General features: G+C 41.8%; 1 protein-coding gene across 1 annotated transcript in view; it reads right to left on the bottom strand.

Annotated features, from left to right (window-relative positions):
- LOC311131278 (phosphofurin acidic cluster sorting protein 2-like) overlaps positions 1-21203 on the bottom strand; it is a 110569-nt gene that overhangs the window by 43158 nt on the left and 46208 nt on the right. Inside the window, exons 2-4 of the mRNA XM_084164165.1 lie at positions 11366-11453; positions 839-928; positions 367-492 (exon numbers count right to left, since the gene is read on the bottom strand). Coding sequence (XP_084020291.1) covers positions 367-492; positions 839-928; positions 11366-11453 — 304 coding nt within the window. The remainder of the gene's footprint in view (positions 1-366; positions 493-838; positions 929-11365; positions 11454-21203) is intronic.

Raw genomic sequence — 21203 nt, 5'->3', positions numbered from 1 at the left:
TGTAAAGGAGCTCATCTGAAGCCGAAATTCAGCACTACTGGATGGACAGCGCCGCCACAGAAATAAATGGTTCAAACCATGACAAAGAGGTGTTCGTTTCATTGGAAGATTTTATTTTCATATTTACCACTGTAAAACAAATTAGCATTATTTAGAGACCCCCCAAAGTTTAACTTTTGCTGCATTTAGGGGAGCTAACGTCTCATTCAGGGGAGCTGAGCCCCGCCTGGCTCCCCCATAATTCGCACCATGAGCCCTGTTTTCCAAAGTTACGGATTTATAACCCCATGACAAGCAACATGTGTTTGACTTCATATGCTGTTGTCATAAAAAAATTGGTCACAAATATTAAGCTGTTGTCTTTACCTCTGCCATATTGATGACGCCCACAGCCAAGGTCTTGTACCCCAGGATGGTGCGGTTTTTATATCGCTTCCTCCTCTGCAGCATGATCTGCAATCGGTTGGCGTCCCTTTTGAGGAAGTGGGGATACTAGGGGGGACAGAAAAGGGTGTAACACACATTAGGTGTTAAAGGAGGTTACATCACACCTTACATCATGTCTGTAGCCATAACAACGTTTTTCCTCAGTCTGTCATTTCTTTGATGCCTTCAGATCCACCACCTCAGATGGGCTTTGAACGCCAACCTGAGGTGTGGGAAATACACTATAACTAAAAAGGGGGTATGATTTGTTTACATAGGCACTACCATTAATTTAGCAAAAAGCACTGTACATCAACCGTTGGCTACTGAAATATGTACTTCAGTCACGTAACGGATCACTCTTTGATACATTGATATAATAGTTTTGAAAGCGGTGTTAACCTGGCCATACCTGGAGTGAGAAGGTTAGCTCAAGGTCAGTCTCCATCAGTCCGTCTGGGGGAAGGACATACTCATTGGACCTCAAGATGCGCTTGGAGCCCTGTTTGCGGAAGATTTAAAGAGAGGCACAGTGAGAGTTAGGGATGTAATGGTGACTGAAACAAAGACATTTGGTGGTAACACTTGACTTTGCAATGCTCCTTTCCCTGAGAAACGTGTACAGTAACTCAATTCTAAAACTCACACATCCCTGTGTCAAAGAAGGAGGGTTTGCCAACGATGCCTAGAGGGTAGGGGCTAAAGCTTAGGGTTGTTTCTGGACAGGGTCTTGGAGTTGCATGTTACCTCAGTAACCTACTGATCCAGACAATTTAAAGGTAGACTCAGCGATATGATGTAGATGCAGAAAGTAAAAAGCATAATGGATACATTTCAGCAACAACTAAGAGCGCTGAAGCACGAGGCTCAACTTCTTTGGTGCCCTCGCTACCACGTTGTGAACAGCGTGATGCGAACACGTGCACAGATACTGTGTGTGACTGTGTGAGAGCATCTCGCTCATCTCAATATCTCCGGTGCTGCTCGTGGCAACGTCATTTTGCTGAGTCTTTCCCAGCATGCGCTATCATCTCACCCCACTCCCAATACAAGCTTGCTTTCATCGTGTATCAGTGGCCGTGTCCGAAAACCCATACTTGCGTCCTAAATAGCAGGCTGTTTGAGTATGCGAAAAAAATATTGTTCTATAGTATGTGACATTTTGAAAATCAAGTATACTTTAAATACCTGGATGTCATACTCATTTCGGCTTTGACAACAACTGATCAATTAGATATGGTGATGCGCTACCGAAATCAACGAATAGCGGGAAACAACGCAATCGCGCATGACCCATTCGCAATATGCGAAAATAGAACGTTTTATAGTATGGGAATTTTCGAAAATCAACAGACTCGGTACTGGTATCTCTTGTATACAGCAAAGTTATCGTTACTCATTGTATATCTATTATTTCTCTCTGCATTATTGGCAAGGGCCCGTAAGAATTTCACTGCTAGTCCACATATGTTGTTTACAAAACATGTGACAAATAAAACGTGATTTAATTTGCTTTAAATGCCAGGATGTTATACTAATTTTGGATTTTCATCTAGTAGAATTCGCTGCACACTTTTTGGGAATTTCACAGCCACAATGCATTGGAAGAAGGGGGCTCTGAGTTTTGATAGCTAGATCTCTTCAAGTAAACATCAAAACAACTTGGAAGATGGCGAATAAAGATGCTTCTGCGGTGGTGTTCAAATGTAAGTCGTTTTTGTTCTCCTTAAAATGACCACTATTTCATCGTAACGTTACATCTTTGAAAACAGATCTGCAGCCTGCTGCCAGCCGTGCCTTTAGCTAGCTACATGCTTTAGTAGGACCAGAAGTTATAACTGTACGAACAGTTACGTTAGCTACAGGATTACTTGCTTGCTGTTGTGTGGCAACTTCCCATTTAGTATTAGCCTAGTTAGCTAGCTAGCTACTTGTGGTAAATACCAGGGTTGCCGCGTCTGATGACAATATCAAATCAAATCAAATCAAATTTTATTGGTCACATGCGCCGAATACAACAGGTGCAGACATTACAGTGAAATGCTTACTTACAGCCCTTAACCAACAGTGCATTTATTTTAAACAAAAAAAGTAAGAATAAAACAACAACAAAAAAAGTGTTGAGAAAAAAAGAGCAGAAGTAAAATAAAGTGACAGTAGGGAGGCTATATATACAGGGGGGTACCGTTGCAGAGTCAATGTGCGGGGGCACCGGCTAGTTGAGGTAGTTGAGGTAATATGTACATGTGGGTAGAGTTAAAGTGACTATGCATAAATAATTAACAGAGTAGCAGCAGCGTAAAAAGGATGGGGTGGGGGGGCAGTGCAAATAGTCCGGGTAGCCATGATTAGCTGTTCAGGAGTCTTATGGCTTGGGGGTAGAAGCTGTTGAGAAGTATTTTGGACCTAGACTTGGCACTCCGGTAGGGGTGGGCGATATGAGCTAAAATTCATATCACGATATTTTCCACTGTCCAGACGATATCGATATGATATCACGATATATGACGTAAAAAAATATGAATCACATTTTAATATCCCTTCTTGGTTAAATTATATTAGTTAAGGAAAAATATGTATTTGAACCTTATATAACCAGAAAGAGTGAGGCATTGGACCGTATGGACCTGAAAAGTTTTTATTTGTATTGTGCAAACATGCATTCCGTAAACATGAGGTAGGTAGGCCTATATATATATATATATATATAAATTAGATATTAAGTAAAATTAAATAAAAAATAACAGGAGATAAAGAAAATAAGGTAATTACAAATTCAAATACGTGTGTTTGTTTTGGCTACGGTCCGTAGATATGTAAAAAACTAACCGTTTGAAACTAAACCTTTCAAGCCTCAACCATCAATTATCAACAATATCAACAAATCTTCACTAGAACTTTCTTCACAAGTTCCGTGCCAGGAATACCAGCATGTTGACTGTTTCTGGCTTTAGTGCTGCCCTGTGACATGTCACCACATTGCCCCCAGTGCTGAATGCCCTCTCAGAGGGGGCACTTGTGGCAGGGATGCATAAGTATTTCTTTGCCAGACAACTCACACGTGGAAAATTAGATCCGTGAAATCGCCACCACTCCAAAGGATCAGACTCGCTGTCTGCTGCCGTTGCCAGAATGTAGCTATTCAGCTCTTGCTCAATGATCTGCCTCTCTGAACATGAGGCAGGTGCACTGCTGGTCTGCTTAAAGAAGCTCCCAAGGCTCTTCTTGGGCTTCTTGCCTGATTGATGAGCAGTGGAAGCTTCTTTCTCCCTGTCAGTGTGATCCTCTGCAAGAGACGATTTTCCCAGGGCTGTGTTCTCCACCAGGAGGGCTTCGGTCTCTGAGGCAGCTCTCACCTTAAAAAATGAAAATAATTAAACTTTATTTGTATAGCACCTTTCATACATAAAATGCAGCCCAAAGTGCTTTACATTTGAAGCAATAAAACAAGAACAAATGAATAAATACCTTAATGTCCTCCAGTTTCTCAGCGGACATGTACCTGGTCTTGAACCTTGGATCTAGAAAGGTAGCCATGGAGAGCAGCTCATCTGTTGCAGGGTCAGTGTACTTGTTATTCAAGTAATCAAGAACCTTGATCTTGATCTCTTTGGTCAGTTCTGTATCGTCCTTGCTCAGATTTAGAACCTCTGCATTTAACAGATTGATGACAGGCTTCAAATAGGACACGCTCACATACGCTTCTCCTGACAGGGCATCTGTAAAGTCCTGGAGTGGCTTCAGTGCTGCTGTGACTGATTCCAAGACCTGGATGTCTTGCCAGGTAGGTACAAGGTGCCGTGTCTTTTTGTCCCCTGCCAGGACCTGTGTAATGGCCTTTTCCTGCTCCAGGACTCTTTCCATCATTTTCAGACGAGATCCCCACCTTGTCGGAGATTCTGTGATGAGCTTGTGCAGGGGCAGGCTTAGTTCATTCTGTGCTGTCATCAGGGCCTTCTGCTTTTTCCAGCTGTATGAGAACGTGCTAACCACCTTTTTGCAAACCCCTGTGGCCCGGGAAATCGCACACCCCTGTGGCCCGGGAGCGTTTTGGACACTCCTCTCTGGAAATTGGGAATAAGAAATCAAAATAATAGGGTGAAAAATAATCGAATCACAATACAATAATAATTAATAATAATGCATTTTTATATAGAAATCACAATACAATATAACTTTTAATCTTTGTTTGAGGATTTACGGCATTTACATTCAACTGTTACACATTTTACAAATCTGATGTGCTTAGATTTAGCCTACGGTACATGGCTGATGTGAGCTGTATTTTTTCTTAATAATAAGCATCATACAGGGTAGGCCTAGGCTACAGTCCTGAAACTTACCAATAGCATTGTGCAGCCTGTGTCCGAAACATCCAAGGTTTGCCCACTTGTTCAGCTGCAATGCCTTGATCATGTTCGATCCGCTGTCGGTCGTCATACAAACTTGACGCGACTCTTTTAATCCCCAGGACGACAGTATGTCCCTCAGCCCACCTGCAATTATTTCCCCGGTGTGGTCGTCTGGGAAATAAGACGTCTGTAGGCACTTACTTTTCAGTTTCCAGTCACCGTCTATGTAATGGATTGTGAGGCTTATATAAGGTTCTGTGGTACGACTTGACCATAGATCGGCAGTAGTGGAGAAGAATGGAATGTTATTTATCTCACTGTAAACTCTGTCCCAGCATTCTGTGTAAAGCTGTGGCAGGCATTTTTGGCTAAAATATTTGCGGCTCGGGATCTCATATCTTGGGTCCAGAGTTTGAATCAACTTTCTGAACCCCTCTTTCTCCACAGTTTGAATCGGTACCATGTCCTTCGCTATGTGATTTGTAATCGCAGCTGTGATGTCTATCCATTTTTTGCTCGTCTTCTCATAGCAAGTACCGGCAGCAAATGATGATATAATTGATTGTTGAGTGCGAGTCTGGCTTGTCTTCGGGCGAGCTCCTGGGCTTACTGTCTCACGCATTCTGGTGCATTGTTCATACTCACGGACATGTATGTTTTTTAAGTGATTGAACAGGTTGGTCGTGTTTCCACCTTTTGCTAAGACAACACGACGACACAACTTGCATAGGGTAGTGTTTTGGTCGGGGTCGGAGATTTTAAAGCCAAACCAGTTCCAAACAACAGAGGTGCCCCCTTTCTTCTTAACCAATTTATCCTCCTGCTCTTGAGCAACATCAATTTCTGTGTTTTCGCTCATCCTGGATTGTAAAGTTTTCCCCCAATAGTTAACCTGCCTCCTAACTGCAGCTGCCTGCACACTTCTTTGTTGCTAGCACTACATGCGTGCAACAAGTGCATGCGACGTGCGCTCATAAAAATAGGTCAACATATTAACATACATTCTTTTATTCGTAAGAACCAAGAAAGGTTGGATAAAAAAAAAAAAAAAAAGATGTAGCTACTTAGTACTATCACTCAGTTGAAATTTGGAACAAAAAAATATTGATGCAAAATTCGAATTTATGAATTCTGAATAAATCGCGGTATCCATGATATTGCTAAATCCATATCATGGCGCGGCACAATACCGGTTTTTACTATCAAACCGGTATATCGCCCACTCCTACACTCCGGTACCGCTTGCCGTGCGGTAGCAGAGAGAACAGTCTATGACTAGGGTGGCTGGAGTCTTTGACAATTTTGAGGGCCTTCCTCTGACACCGCCTGGTATAGAGGTCCTGGATGGCAGGAAGCTTGGCCCCAGTGATGTACTGGGCCGTACGCACTACCCTCTGTAGTGCCTTGCGGTCGGAGGCCAAGCAGTTGCCATACCAGGCGGTGATGCAACCAGTCAGGATGCTCTCGATGGTGCAGCTGTATAATTATTTTTCACGACTGTCTTGGTGTGTTTGGACCATGATAGTTCGTTGGTGATGTGGACACGAAGGAACTTGAAGCTCTCAACCTGTTCCACTACAGCCCCGTCGATGAGAATGGGGGCGTGCTCAGTCCTCTTTTTTTTCCTGTAGTCCACAATCATCTCCTTTGTCTTGGTCACGTTGAGGGAGAGGTTGTTGTCCTGGCACCACACGGCCAGATCTCTGACCTCCTCCCTATAGGCTGTCTCATCGTTGTCGGTGATCAGGCCTACCACTGTTGTGTCGTCTGCAAACTTAATGATGGTGTTGGAGTCGTGCCTGGCCATGCAGTCATGGGTGAACAGAGAGTACAGGAGGGGACTGAGCACGCACCCCTGAGGGGCCCCCGTGTTGAGGATCAGTGTGGCAGATGTGTTGTTACCTACCCTTACCAATATAGCTAACGTTAGTAACGCGTTACCCTCCATTCCTATTTTCCATAGCGGTGATGGTCCCAACACTTCTCTTTTCTTCTAGTTCTCCTGATTTGTCACGTCGGTTTATCTGTGTTGAGCTGATTATAATGTTCATGCTATGCAATATTAGTTTCTACTGGAAAAGTTACAGCCTGAATGGGTCTAGCTAGCAAGTTCATTGCACATAACCTGTTATGGTAAAAGTAATGGTAAGCTGCACTCGTTACTGTTTCACATTGGCACTCCAATTTGATGAAGTATGTGGCAGTCTAGCTATCTACAGAAAGGTCACACATCTCTACAACTCTGCTCATGTTTTGGTCAATGTTGTACTTCATAGGTGGTCCTCTGTAGCTCAGCTGGTAGAGCACGGCGCTTGTAACGCCAAGGTAGTGGGTTCGATCCCCGGGACCACCCATACACAAAAATGTATGCACGCACGACTGTAAGTCGCTTTGGATAAAAGCGTCTGCTAAATGGCATATTATTATTATTATATTATCATGTCTTTTCAGGATCTACGTGAAGGAGTGTGAGCTGGAGGGGCTGCTGTCATCTGCATGGGTGAAAAAGTGGGAGAACCTTAAGCAAAAATACACGGTACGCTACTGTATGCTATTTTGACATGTATTGTTGTGCTGTGCTCTCTGAGAGCAACAACACTTTCCCATTTATTTCCTATGCTTCACTGGCACATTTATGTAAGTGTGAATATATACATTGAGTGTAGAAAACATTAGGAACACCACCTGCTCTTTCCATGACAGACTATCCAGGTGAAAGCTATGATCCCTTATTGATGTCACCTCCTCAATCAGTGTAGATGAAGGGGAGGAGACAGGTTAAAGAAGGATTTTTAAGCCTTGAGACAATTGAGACATGGATTGTGTGTGTGTGCCATTCAGAGGGTGATTGTGCAAGACAAAATATTTAAGTGCCTTTGAACTACAGTTTCCTGTGTGTATCAAGAATGGTCCACCACCCAAAGGACATCCAGCCAACTTGACAACTGTGGGAAGCATTGGAGTCAACATGGGCCAGCATCCCTGTGGAACGCTTTCGACACCTTGTGGAGTCCATGCCCCGACGAATTGAGGGCAAAAGTGGGTGAAACTCAATATTAGGAAGGTGTTACTAATGTTTTGTACACTCAATGTGTGTGTTTGTGTGTGTGTATGTCACAGGAGGTTGGTTCCACCTTAATTGGGGAAAACGGGCTCGCGGCAATGACTGGCGCGGAATTTGTGGAATGCTAACAAATACATCAAACACATGGTTTCCAGGTGTTTGATGCCATTCCATTTGCTCCGCCATTCCATTTGCTCCATTCTGGTCATTATTATGAGCCATTCTCCCCTTAGCAGCCTCCTGTGGTATATGTACACTACCGGTCAAAAGTTTTAGAACACCTACTCATTCAAGGGTTTTTCTTTATTTTTACTATTTTCTACATTGTATAATAACAGTGAAGACATCAAAACTATGAAATAACACATATGGAATCATGTAGTAACCAAAAAAGTGTTAAACAAATAAAAATGTTATATTTGAGATTCTTCAAATAGCCACCCTTTGCCTTGATGACAGCTTTGCACACTCCATATTTAGTATAATAATATTTTTTTTATTTTTAGAATTCTATAGCGCTTTTCATAATTTTCTGAAAGTGCACCAAAAGCAAAAAAAACAAGCAATACATCATCACTAGTAGTCTACCTATAGTTGGCTAGATCAACTAATAGAGGCCAAGGCTTTGAGTGCATGCATCCTCAAAGATGGAGATGTACAGTTCATGGCTTGATCAGAGGAAGGTCAGGGATATGATTGATGAAGACGGAGTCTGGTGGTGATCTTGTAGAGGGCTAGTTCCCTGAGTCGTGTAGCCACTGGACTTCTCCTGAGTGCATACATTATTTTTTTGTATTTTGCATACTGGCCCCCCGTGGGAATCGAACCCACAACCCTGGCGTTGCAAACGCCATGCTCTACCAACTGAGCTACATCCCTGCCGGCCATTCCCTCCCCTACCGTGAACGACACTGGGCCAATTGTGCGCCGCCCCATGGGTCTCCCGGTCGCGGCCGGCTACGACAGAGCCTGGATTCGAACCAGGATCTAGTGAGACCACTGCGCCACTCGGGAGATCACCACACACGGTTCAGAGTAGTAGGTAGCCAGTCGCCCTCATTACGAGCTCTCTGTCTCATTCCTCTACTGCATCTCCCATTCCTCTCAAGCTTCAGCTGACTCTTCAATTGATACATGCTTAGGCCTACGGTTGAAACTCAAGTTTACTCCAAATACGTTGTTCCAAATGCTAGCTACTTAGCTAACGTTAGCCCAAAACAACAACACTACGGCACTCTGCTGTAGTGAAAGGTCACTGGGTGGGGCTACAGACGATCCTTTCCAGTTCATACGCGTAGCCATCACTGACGGTGCATTTAAGACAACAGGGAATTCGGGGAAAAGTCCAGTGACATGCAGAAAAGAATTGGGGGAAAAACTCAACAACAAAGATAGAGATTGTTTTATTTTCTTTCTATCATGGTCAGTTAGCGCTTCACTAACTCTTAGTCTCCATGCTGACTGTTTGGTTTTCTTGTGGGAGGATAGTCTAGCTTGACATCCAAATCAACTGACTGGAAACGCAACACACTAATTGCTAACAAGACAACAGGGAAAAGCAGCAGTCAGCATCAAACTCCTATTGAGCTGTTGCACACAGCTGTACTAAAATGGACCAGCAGACAGTTATCAAAGTGATGAAACTTCACAATACATTCAGTCTTTAGAGACGAAAGGGAGGAGGAAAGTTTGTGAGGAAAACAAAACATGGAAAAATCTGGATTCGGATCTGCATTCCTCTCATGGTGACTCAGCAAACTCAAAAGGGTGCTAGCTACTTCAAGACACTAATGCTAATTGATACCAGAGCAGGAAGAAAAGACATGTGGCTTCCAAGAGTAGCCCCATCAGGCACTGACAGACAACTAAGTGCGTAGGTAGGTGTCGACTTCAGACAAGTCTGCAACCAAAGCTATTGGTTAGCCCAATGACAATACAATTAACTCATTTCTGAACGCATTCAAAAAACGGAAAGGACCAAACACAAGTATGCATTAGCGGCTTTTAACATACGGAAAAAAACCACCACAATCTTCTGAGTTCTGTAGCTAGAGATTCAGAGAGTGACCAAGAATAAACATTTTCCACACTCTTTTTCCTCCTGTCAATGGGGAATAGAGAGCAGTCGAGACCAGTCTTAACTCCTACCTACACTGCAACTTTTGGTTATTTTGTGTTGCCGCTCAACATGCCGTCATCAGAGGATCAGATGTGGCCATTTAAGTGCCTTTTCTGACAAGTAGCAAGCAGGAGGAAATTAATAGACCTGAATGATTGGTGTTCTCAGAAATGTGCTGAAGTATCGAGTTACTCGTAGCAGGCAGGCTGCTGAGACAGGCGCTAGCTAGCCATCACAATCAACACAGGAGGAAATGAATAGACTGGAATGATGTTCTCAGAAATGTGCTGAAGTACCTAGTTACTTGAGGACAGAGCAGTGGTGGGCAATATTGACTGACACTTCAGGGTCTTTTAGGGAACAGCCATCTAGGGTTTTCAGGTCAGGTTTTCAACCTCCTGATGAACTGTAATTGTCATGCTGACATGTTTTCGATTTCTTGAGGTTCGTTGTCCTTGTACAACACCAGTGACCATGTCAAAAGGTTCGGACTTGTTGGGGACCTCTTAGATTAAAGTGAAATATATTTATGTATTTAAAAATCAATCCAACCAATATAGTAAATGTCAGATATCTCTGTGTGCATCTGAAAGGTAAGCATGCCATGTACAGTATATAGAATTATTGCAAAGATTTCTGATAATCTACCGCTTAATACTCTTGAAGTGCAAATGACCAGTGAATTTACCACCAGTAATTAGAGAGAACAGAAAGAACACAGTTCAACCACACAATGCTCTTTCTCTCTGACTGCACAGAACCCTGAGCAATACGCGAGCACTGGGCCATACCGTGACCAAAGCGACCACTTTGGAATGCAGAGTGCCTAAAGTAACGGTCGGTAATGACTCCCCTTCCCACATAACTGTCATATTTTTCCTTTCTCTCTGTTCCTATCGAACAAGCTGTCACCTTGGTAACCGCTTGGGCAGTCCTCTGAGACTATTGAGCTTAGTGGAAGGAGATATTCTGGGGAGGTTGTCAGGTGTGAAAGGAAAAAGTATGTAGCTACGTCGCAGTTCTGCCAAGGTGCATGAAATAAAGGATGTGCAAAATATCTGCAAGGGCTATAGAAATAGCTTGTAAGGAGGACCACAGAGAAGTGAAACATATTTCCGACCATGAGCTTTCGTTGGCCATTAGCTTTTGTTAGTCATTGCCATATTTGAGTAAATTGACTAGTAGTATTGACCTTGATATAGTCTTTTGATTTTGTGTTGTTTATTTCAGAAAATAGTATCAGCCAATTGACGCAAACAGTTGTTCCCAAACCATCCCATAACACAAGACTTCAATGGTCAACAGCAATCCAAGTTCCTGTGTTTTTATGGACACTCCATTTGATACTAATACAATCCAAGGCACATTACTTAAATCGTCATAATCTTCTTAACCTGGACTCACCTGTATTTTGACAGCTATCACCACGGAGCTAAGCTCTCGGTCCAGTTCTTTCAGGACAATCAGCTTCTTGAGGGTGAGGCTGCACAATCTGCGGTCAACAGGGGAGACAGGGAAGGGATTTAGTTTAGTTTCATTCATTTAGATAATTTCAAACATGCACAATGATACACAAACATTGTCATATATGATAAATGATAGCATGTAAACAAAGCTATGGTAGGCATATTCCATTAGGGTCTTCAATGGAACTTTTAGCGATGTATGAACACATCAATTCAAAGGAAGTCTGCTTTACTGGTATGAATGGCAATGCGCAGAGTACTTTCAAAGCAAATGCAACATGTGCACATATAGTAAAATGACTAATAGAGCTGAAGGAAGAAAAAATATGAAGTAGTCATGGATAAAAATGAAAATGTACAGCTGAGAGAGAATGTAAAAATGGATATTAATATTTGGCAACCCTCGAATTATGATAACTTGGAAATTGAGAAAGACGTCAAAGAAATGATGAATACATACATATATATACATATTTGATTATTTCACACACAAAATAAATTGGCGGTAATAATGAAATAAAGTCATGACTGCCTGTCATAACAAAACCGTTTGTATTTTTCATGATAATCGCATCATTATCTTGATGCACTGCTTCATCCCTCTCAACAGCTGCTGTCCTGAGGAAGGATCATGTATATCAAAAGGATAGAAAAACACGTGGGTTGAACAAAAGGTACTCAGCCCCCTACATGAGATGAGTAGCACTTTCATAGCCATAATGTCTGTGGGCATAATTCTACTCAGACTAGGCATTCTGTATTCCCAGTGTGTGTGTGTGTGTGTGTGTGTGTTAGGGCTGGGCAGTAAACCGTAAAATAGATACCGGTATTCATTCACGGACTGGTTTGGATTTTTACTTGACCTTCTATAACACTATTTTAATGTTTGATTTATTACATTTAAATCATTCAGTAATTACCCTTTTTTATTGCCAGTAAGAAACTGCTAACAGCTGAGAACTTCTAGCTAACTTGCTAACACAACAAGTCAACAACTTCGGGAGGGCAAGCTTGCCAAATAGAGACCCCCTGAAATTGTCTGACTACCCCTTAGTGGCGAAGGTAAGAACTGCAATTGAAGCCGACAACGCACAGGTCAGAGGATAATAAACTCAGCAAAAAAAGAAAACAGGACCCTGTCTTTCAAAGATAATTTGTAAAAATCCAAATAACTTCACAGATCTTCATTGTAAAGGGTTTAAACACCTTTTCCCATGCTTGTTCAATGAACCATAAACAATTAATGAACATGAATGGTGGAACGGTCATTAAGACACTAACAGCTTACAGACGGTAGGCAATTAAGGTCACAGTTATGAAAATTTAGGACACTAAAGAGGCCTTTCTACAGACTCTAAAAAACACCAAAAGAAAGTTCCCCAGGGTCCCTGCTCATCTGTGTGAACATGCCTTGCCTTAGGCATGCTGCAAGGAGGCATGAGGACTGCAGATGTGGCCAGGGCAATAAAATGCAATGTCCGTACTGTGAGACGCCTAAGACAGCGCTACAGGGAGACAGGATAGACAGCTGATCGTCCTCGCAGTGGCAGACCACGTGTAACAACACCTGCACAGGATCGGTACATCCGAACATCACACCTGTGGGACAGGTACAGGATGGCAACAACAACTGCCCAAGTTACACCAGGAACGCACAATCCCTCCATCAGTGCTCAGACTGTCCGCAATAGGCTGAGAGAGGCTGGACTGAGGGCTTGTAGGCCTGTTGTAAGGCAGGTCCTCACCAGACATCACCGGCAACAACGTCGCCTACAGGCACAAACACACCGTCGCTGGACCAGACAGGACTGGCAAAAAGTGCTCTTCACTGACGAGTCGCGGTTTTGTGTCACCAGGGGTAATGGTCGGATTCGCGTTTATCGTCAAAGGAATGAGTGTTACACCGAGGCCTGTTCTCTGGAGCGGGATCTATTTGGAGGTGGAGGGTCCGTCATGGTCTGGGGCGGTGTGTCACAGCATTATCGGACTGAGCTTGTTGTCATTGCAGGCAATCTCAACGCTGTGCGTTACAGGGAAGACATCCTCCTCCCTCATGTGGTACCCTTCCTGCATGCTCATCCTGACATGACCGCTCTACTTTTCACTGACATTCACAACACAACAATCTATGTGGTACTTGCATAGACATTAAAACCAGGGCATTTGGTCAATTGCATATTACTATTTGAATAAATCATGATAATAAAAAATGGTGAACTGAAAACTAACGTGGCCAGGTAAATGTTTTGCCCTGGCACCCTTGCGACCAATTAAAAATGTGTGTCGCACTGCCAAGTCAAACGGTCGCAAATGCGACTGTTTTGGTAGCAGTATCGAACCCTGTATTGAGACCTAATTAGTTCTCTGTCATTAATCTAACAGCTCAAAGAGAGGATATGCTATTGGATCGTAGGCTTACATAGGCTTATTACAATATAATACTGTATAAATAAATAAATAAATAAATGGTTATGAATCCATATTTTGAATTTACAAATGATAAGAAATGCCTATAATGCTTAGGATTTTGAATGTTTATATTGCTAATAAATGTTTATAAGGCTTTATTAAAAGTGGGTACTGGCAAAACCTGGAGGACTTAAATTGTGTGAACATTACTCATCCAATAGACTTAGGCACTCTTACCAGATTGTTGATTATTGGTTAAAAAGCCCTATCCATAAGGAAATATAAAAAGACACTGTTTGCGAGTCTAGCAACATTAACATGACACAAAAAACTGCAGGCAGTGAACCATTGCACCGCAATGTATGAAAACAAGGTAGCAAATAAAAAAAAATCTGCAAACTAACTGCATGCTCCGAAGACATATCTTTTTAATTATTACAACATTTCAAAACTGCAATGGGTCTTTGTCAGGAGACCACGAAACCAATGTACGTTGGCAGAACATGAAAACATGACAAAAAAAGTAGGAAACAAAACAGATATTGTATTGTCAGTTCAGATCTGAATAGGAGTGCTGCTGTGAGCTTCATTAAAATCTCACGGTGGCCCTGAGCTCTTAGTTTCCAATCAGACTGTAACTGCGTCCCAAATGGCACCCTATTCCCTAAAGTGCACTATGGGCCCTGGTCAAAAGTAGTGCACTAAATAGGGAGTAGGGTGCCATTTGGGATGTAACCTCTATCGAAGTACTGCATTGCCAAAGTATGAGTCATACAGGAAGCTTGAGACAGCTCCTATTCTTCCATTCATTTTACATTTTAGTCATTTAGCAGACGCTCTTATCCAGAGCGACTTACAGTTAGGTAGTGAGTGCATATATATATATATTTTTCATACTGACAGAATACAATCTCCAATTCACATCTCTTATAAACAATATGCATGGCTATAACATGACTATGATGACTTAATGCTATACAGGACCAGACGGAGCAATACAACATGACTGTGACTGCACTAATTTGAGATCAAAGGGATGCAGCCACACGTGTACTACAAAGCATAGCACCATCATCTTCAGTACAGGGCTACAACTGCACAATGAACTTGAATACCTCTAAACAGTGAAATACAATGGAATACCCATATAATGATGTACCATACACCTATACAATTACAGGGCATATAAACAACGCACTGAGGGACATTATCCTTTACAAATACAGGGTTAAATGTCCGAAATGATATGACAACCAAACCAGAGCTAGCCAGCTCACAATAGCTAGCTCGCAGTATAAACAACTAATTAGCATAACCATAAATATGACATTATCGTCACAGAGTGTATCTTCAGACATAAACACCTGAAAGATATGAAATATGTACTTACATATCAACAAGGATGCACACTGTATGACCCGCCAAACCGCCCTTAACACCCGCCCGCTTAACTCAGAAGCCAGCTGCACCAATGTGTTGGAGGAAACACCGCTCAACTGACGACCGCTGTCAGCCTGCAGGCGCCCGGCCCGCCACAAGGAGTCGCTAGAGCACGATGAGCCAAGTAAAGCCACCCCTGGCCAAACCCTCATGACACTGGGCCAATTGTGCGCCGCCCTATTGGACTCCCGGTCATGGCCGGTTATGACACAGCCTGGGATCGAACCCGGGTCTGTAGTGATGCAGTGCCTTAGACCGCTGCGCCACTAGGGAGTGAAAGATCATTCTTGTCAATAGTAGCCTCTTGCAGGGGAATTTTGTAGAGACGTCTTTGTATTGTGTTTTGAGAATCTGCATTACGGTTGTAGTCTTTCAGTGTACTCTAGTGCATTTTTTTTTAGGAGAAAGTAGAGCTGGGGTTGAATTATTGTGTTTTCTCTCCCCTTTTCACTCTCTCTCTCACTCTCTGTGATGGGGTGGCAACCTTGGTCAGCGGAGTAGAAAAATAATAACTTTCCAATTCCCCATGCGTACAGACACTTACTTACAGACACCAAAAAAATACAATGGAAATGCAAGCACTTTCAACAGACTTACACAAACATACACACATCCTCGGACCCTCACACAGCTAACCCCCCCCCCCCACCCCACCCCCACCCCACACACACGCAAGCACACACTTCCGAGGGGAAGTTGGGGTCACAGTCTCTGTCTTTGAGACAGAGACTCTGGAGTGTAGTTGACAGGCAAACACAAACAGGCCAGTTCAACATCCAGCACTGACAGCACACACACTACAAGAGACAAGCACATGCATGCACATGCACACGCTCCCACACAGACCATACAAACACAAATACAAACACGCACATAAAGAGATGCACACAAACACACTTGGACACAAAGGGGCTGGAATGTTCGGAAGCAGTCATGGAGAAAACTTTGCACTAACTCAGCAAAAACCCCGACCACCTGATTGAACGCATTCTGTACCGGCCATTCATCGGAAGGACAGAGGCAGAGAGGCAGAGAGAGCGGGGTGAGGGGGGGGATGGACAGAGAGAGATGAAAAGAGAGAGTGAGAGAGTTAGGGGGAGGGAGATTGAAAGGTCTTGACATTCCAACACAGAGACCATGGAAAAGAGATACAGTATATTTACAGGAAATAATCACTCACTGCAGTACACTAAAACTATCACAGTACCATAGAGGCACAGAATACGTTAGAGGAAAAACAAAAAAATTGAAGAACTTATTCAAGAAAGATCAAGTGTAATACATTATAAAAATAAAGCAAGCTTGGATGGAATATGGGTAGAAACGCATCAAATTCTTTTTTAATCTTCAACATAGAAATGCTACCAAAAATAATTTACTGAAACTATATTTTGAAAGAGTAAGCAAAACACTTTAAGCATATGTTTTCGTTTCAGTCTCCCCCATCTCCACTAACCGAAGTTAATTGTATGGATTTATTTTCTATTAATAATGTAAAATTAACAGCTGTACAGAAAGACTCATGTGAAGTCCAAATTACAGAGGAGGAACTTCTTGATGCAATTAAAGCCTTTAAGTCCGGGAAAACTCCAGGGCTGGGTGGCATACCAGTTGAGGTACACCAAACCCTTTTTGATGTACTCGAAGGACCGTTATTAGCATGTTTTAACAACTCCTATAAAAATTTTAGATTATCAGAAGATTTAATTATTATTGAAACATGACCCAAGCGGTAACTATAAAGATCCAGTCCATACACAAATTGGAGGCTCCTTAGACTTCAGTGTTGTGATGCAAAAATTCTAGCAAAATGCAAAGCGCATAGAATTAAAAAGGTATTGTCGGATATTATTCATCCTAATCAGACAGGTTTGGACGATACATGGGAAACCAGGCCAGGTATTCATAGCTGACTTTGAAAAGGCTTTTGATAAAGTACGACTGGAATTTATATATAAATGCCTGGAGTAATTCAATTTTGGAGAATCTCTTATACAATGGGTTAAATTTATGTATAGTAACTCTAGGTGTAAAACAGTAAATAATGGCTACTTCTCAGAAAGTATTAAACTCTCAAGAGGAGTAAAACAAGGTTGTCCACTATTGGCATATCTATTTATTATGGCTATCGAAATGTTAGCTATTAAAATCAGATCCAACAATAAAATCAAAGGGCTAGAAATCCAGGGCTTAAAAACAAAGGTGTCATTGTACGCTGATGATTCATGTTTTCTTTTAAATCCACAATTTGGATCCCTCCACAGCCTCATAGAGGATCTAGATATTATATTACTATATTACGTATTGGATCACAAAAAAAATACAACTTTTACATTAACGTGTAGTTTACCATTAACATGGTCTGACGGTGATGTAGACATACTCTATATTCATATCCCGAAAGAAAGAAATGATCTCACTACAATACATTTTAATATAAAGTTAGCAAATATAGATAAGATCTTGCTACCATGGAAAGGAAAATACCCTGATTAACTCTTTAGTAATATCTGATATGAGCAAAAAAATTCAATTTTATTTGGAACGGCAAGCCAGACAAAATTAAACAGGCTTATTTATATAATGAATATGAATTCGGAGGGCAGAAATAATTAATATTAAAGCATTAGCCCTCTCACTAAAGGCTTTAGTCATACAACAGTTATACTTAAATCCGAACTGGTTCTCTAGCAGATTAGTAAGAACGTCTCACCCCATGTTCAAGAATGTACTTTTTCCCTTTATTCAGATTACAACCTCTCACTTTCGGTTATTTGAAAATGAAAGCACCTCCAAAATATCGCTAATTTTAAAACAAGCGATAGAAAGTTGGTTGCAATTTCAGTTTAATCCACCAGAAAAGACAGAAAAAATAATACAACAAATATTATGGTTAAACTAAAATACAATAATTGATAAAAAACATTATTGTTAAGAAATATATATATATACACACTACCGGTCAAACGTTTTAGAACACCTACTCATTCAAGGGTTTTTCTTTATTTTTACTATTTTCTACATTGTAGAATAATAGTGAAAACATCAAAACTATGAAATAACACATATGGAATCATGTAGTAAAAAAAAAAAAGGGGGTATACAGGAGATAGCCCTATTTGGTAAAAGACCAAGTCCATATTATGGCAAGAACAGCTCAAATAAGCAAAGAGAAATTACAGTCCATTATTACTTTAAGACATGAAAGTCAGTCAATATGGACAATTTCAAGAACTTTTAAAGTTTCTTCAAGTGCAGTCGCAAAAACCATCAAGCGCTATGATGAAACTGGCTCTCACGAGGACCACCACAGGAATGGAAGACCCAGAGTTACCTCTGCTGCAGAGGACAAGCTCATTAGAGTTACTAGCCTCAGAAATTGCAGCCCAAATAAATGCTTCACAGAGTTCAAGTCACAGAAACATCTTAACATCAACTGTTCAGAGGGGACTGTGTGAATCAGGCCTTCATGGTCGAATTGCTGCAAAGAAACCACTACTAAAGGATATCAATAAGAAGAGGAGACCGGCTTGGGCCAAGAAACACGAGCAATGGACATTAGACCGGTGGAAATGTGTGGTTTGGTCTGGAGTCTAAATTGGAGATTATTGGTTCCAACCGCTGTGTCTTTGTGAGACGCGGTGTGGGTGAACGGATGATCTCCGCATGTGTATTTTCCACCGTAAAGCACAGAGGTGGTGTTATGGTGTGGGGGTGCTTTGCTGGTGACACTGTCTGTGATTTATTTAGAATTCAAGACACACTTAACCAGCATTGCTACCACAGCATTCTATAGCGATACGCCATCCCATCTGGTTTGGGCTTAGTGGGACTATCATTTGTTTTTCAACAGGACAATGACCCAACACACCTCCATGCTGTGTAAGACGCATATGTGGGAACTCCTTCAAGACTGTTGGAAAAGCATTCCAGGTGAAGCTCGTTGAGAGAATGCCAAGAGTGTGCAAAGCTGTCATAAAGGCAAAGGGTGGCTATTTGAAGAACATCAAATATAAAAAATATTTTGATTTGTTTAACACTTTTTTTTGTTTACTACATGATTCCATATGTGTTATTTCATAGTTTCGATGTCTTCAATATTATTCTACAAGGTAGAAAATATTTGATCCCTGCTGATTTTGTACGTTTGCCCACTGACAAAGAAATTATCAGTCTATAATTTTAATGGTAGGTTTATTTGAACAGTGAGAGACAGAATAACAACAAAAAAATCCAGAAAAACGCATGTCAAAAATGTTATAAATTGATTTGCATTTTAATGAGGGAAATAAGTATTTGACCCCTCTGCAAAACATGACTTAGTACTTGGCAATCACAGAGGTCAGACGTTTCTTGTAGTTGGCCACCAGGTTTGCACACATCTCAGGAGGGATTTTGTCCCACTCCTCTTTGCAGATCTTCTCCAAGTCATTAAGGTTTGAGCCTGACGTTTGGCAACTCGAACCTTCAGCTCCCTCCACAGATTTTCTATGGGATTAAGGTCTGAAGACTGGCTAGGCCACTCCAGGACCTTAATGTGCTTCTTCTTGAGCCACTCCTTTGTTGCCTTGGCCGTGTGTTTTGGGTCATTGTCATGCTGGAATAACCATCCACGACCCATTTTCAATGCCCTGGCTGAGGGAAGGAGGTTCTCACCCAAGATTTGACGGTACATGGCCCTGTCCATCGTCCCTTTGATGCGGTGATGTTGTCCTGTCCCCTTAGCAGAAAAACGCCCGCAAAGCATAATGTTTCCACCTCCATGTTTGACGGTAGGGATGGTGTTCTTGGGGTCATTGGCAGCATTCCTTCTCCTCCAAACACGGCGAGTTGAGTTGATGCCAAAGAGCTCAATTTAGGTCTCATCTGACCACAACACTTTCACCCAGTTCTCCTCTGAATCATTCAGATGTTCATTGGCAAACTTCAGACGGGCATGTATATGTGCTTTCTTGAGCAGGGGGACCTTGCGGGCGCTGCAGGATTTCAGTCCTTCGGCGTAGTGTGTTACCAATTGTTTTCTTGGTGACTATGGTCCCAGCTGCCTTGAGATCATTGACAAGATCCTCCCGTGTAGTTCTGGGCTGATTCCTCACCGTTCTCATGATCATTGCAACTCCACGAGGTGAGATCTTGCATGGAGCCCCAGGCCGAGGGAGATTGACAGTTATTTTGTGTTTCTTCCATTTGCGTATAATCGCACCAACTGTTGTCACCTTCTCACCAAGCTGCTTGGCGATGGTCTTGTAGCCCATTCCAGCCTTGTGTAGATCCTCAGCTCTTTGGTCTTGGCCATGGTGGAGAGTTTGGAATCTGATTGATTGATTGCTTCTGTGGACAGGTGTCTTTTATACAGGTAACAAACTGAGATTAGGAGCACTCCCTTTAAGAGTGTGCTCCTAATCTCAGCTCGTTACCTGTATAAAAGACATCTGGGAGCCAGAAATCTTTCTGATTGAGAGGGGGTCAAATACTTACTTCTCTCATTAAAATGCAAATCAATTCATATAATTTCTGACATGGGTTTTTCTGGATTTTTTTGTTGTTATTCTGTCTCTCACTGTTCAAATAAACCTACCATTAAAATTATAGACTGATCATTTATTTGTCAGTGGGCAAACGTACAAAATCAGCAGGGGATCAAATACTTTTCCCCCTCACTGTATATACACATATATACATATACACACATATATATATATATATATATATATATATATATATACATATACACACACACACACACACACACACACACACACACACACATACACACAGTGCATTCGGAAAGTATTCAGAGCCCTTCCCTTTTTCCAAATGTTGTTATGTTATAGCCTGATTCAAAAATGTATTACATAAAAAACTTGTCCTCATCAATCTACACACAACACCCCATAATGACAAAGCAAAAACAGGTTAAGACATTT

This window comes from Coregonus lavaretus (assembly GCF_964263955.1).
Source record: "Coregonus lavaretus genome assembly, chromosome: 6".
NCBI classification, from domain to species: Eukaryota; Metazoa; Chordata; class Actinopteri; order Salmoniformes; family Salmonidae; genus Coregonus; species Coregonus lavaretus.
Note: the sequence above shows the minus strand (reverse complement) of the source record. Positions and strands in the feature narration are given on the sequence as shown.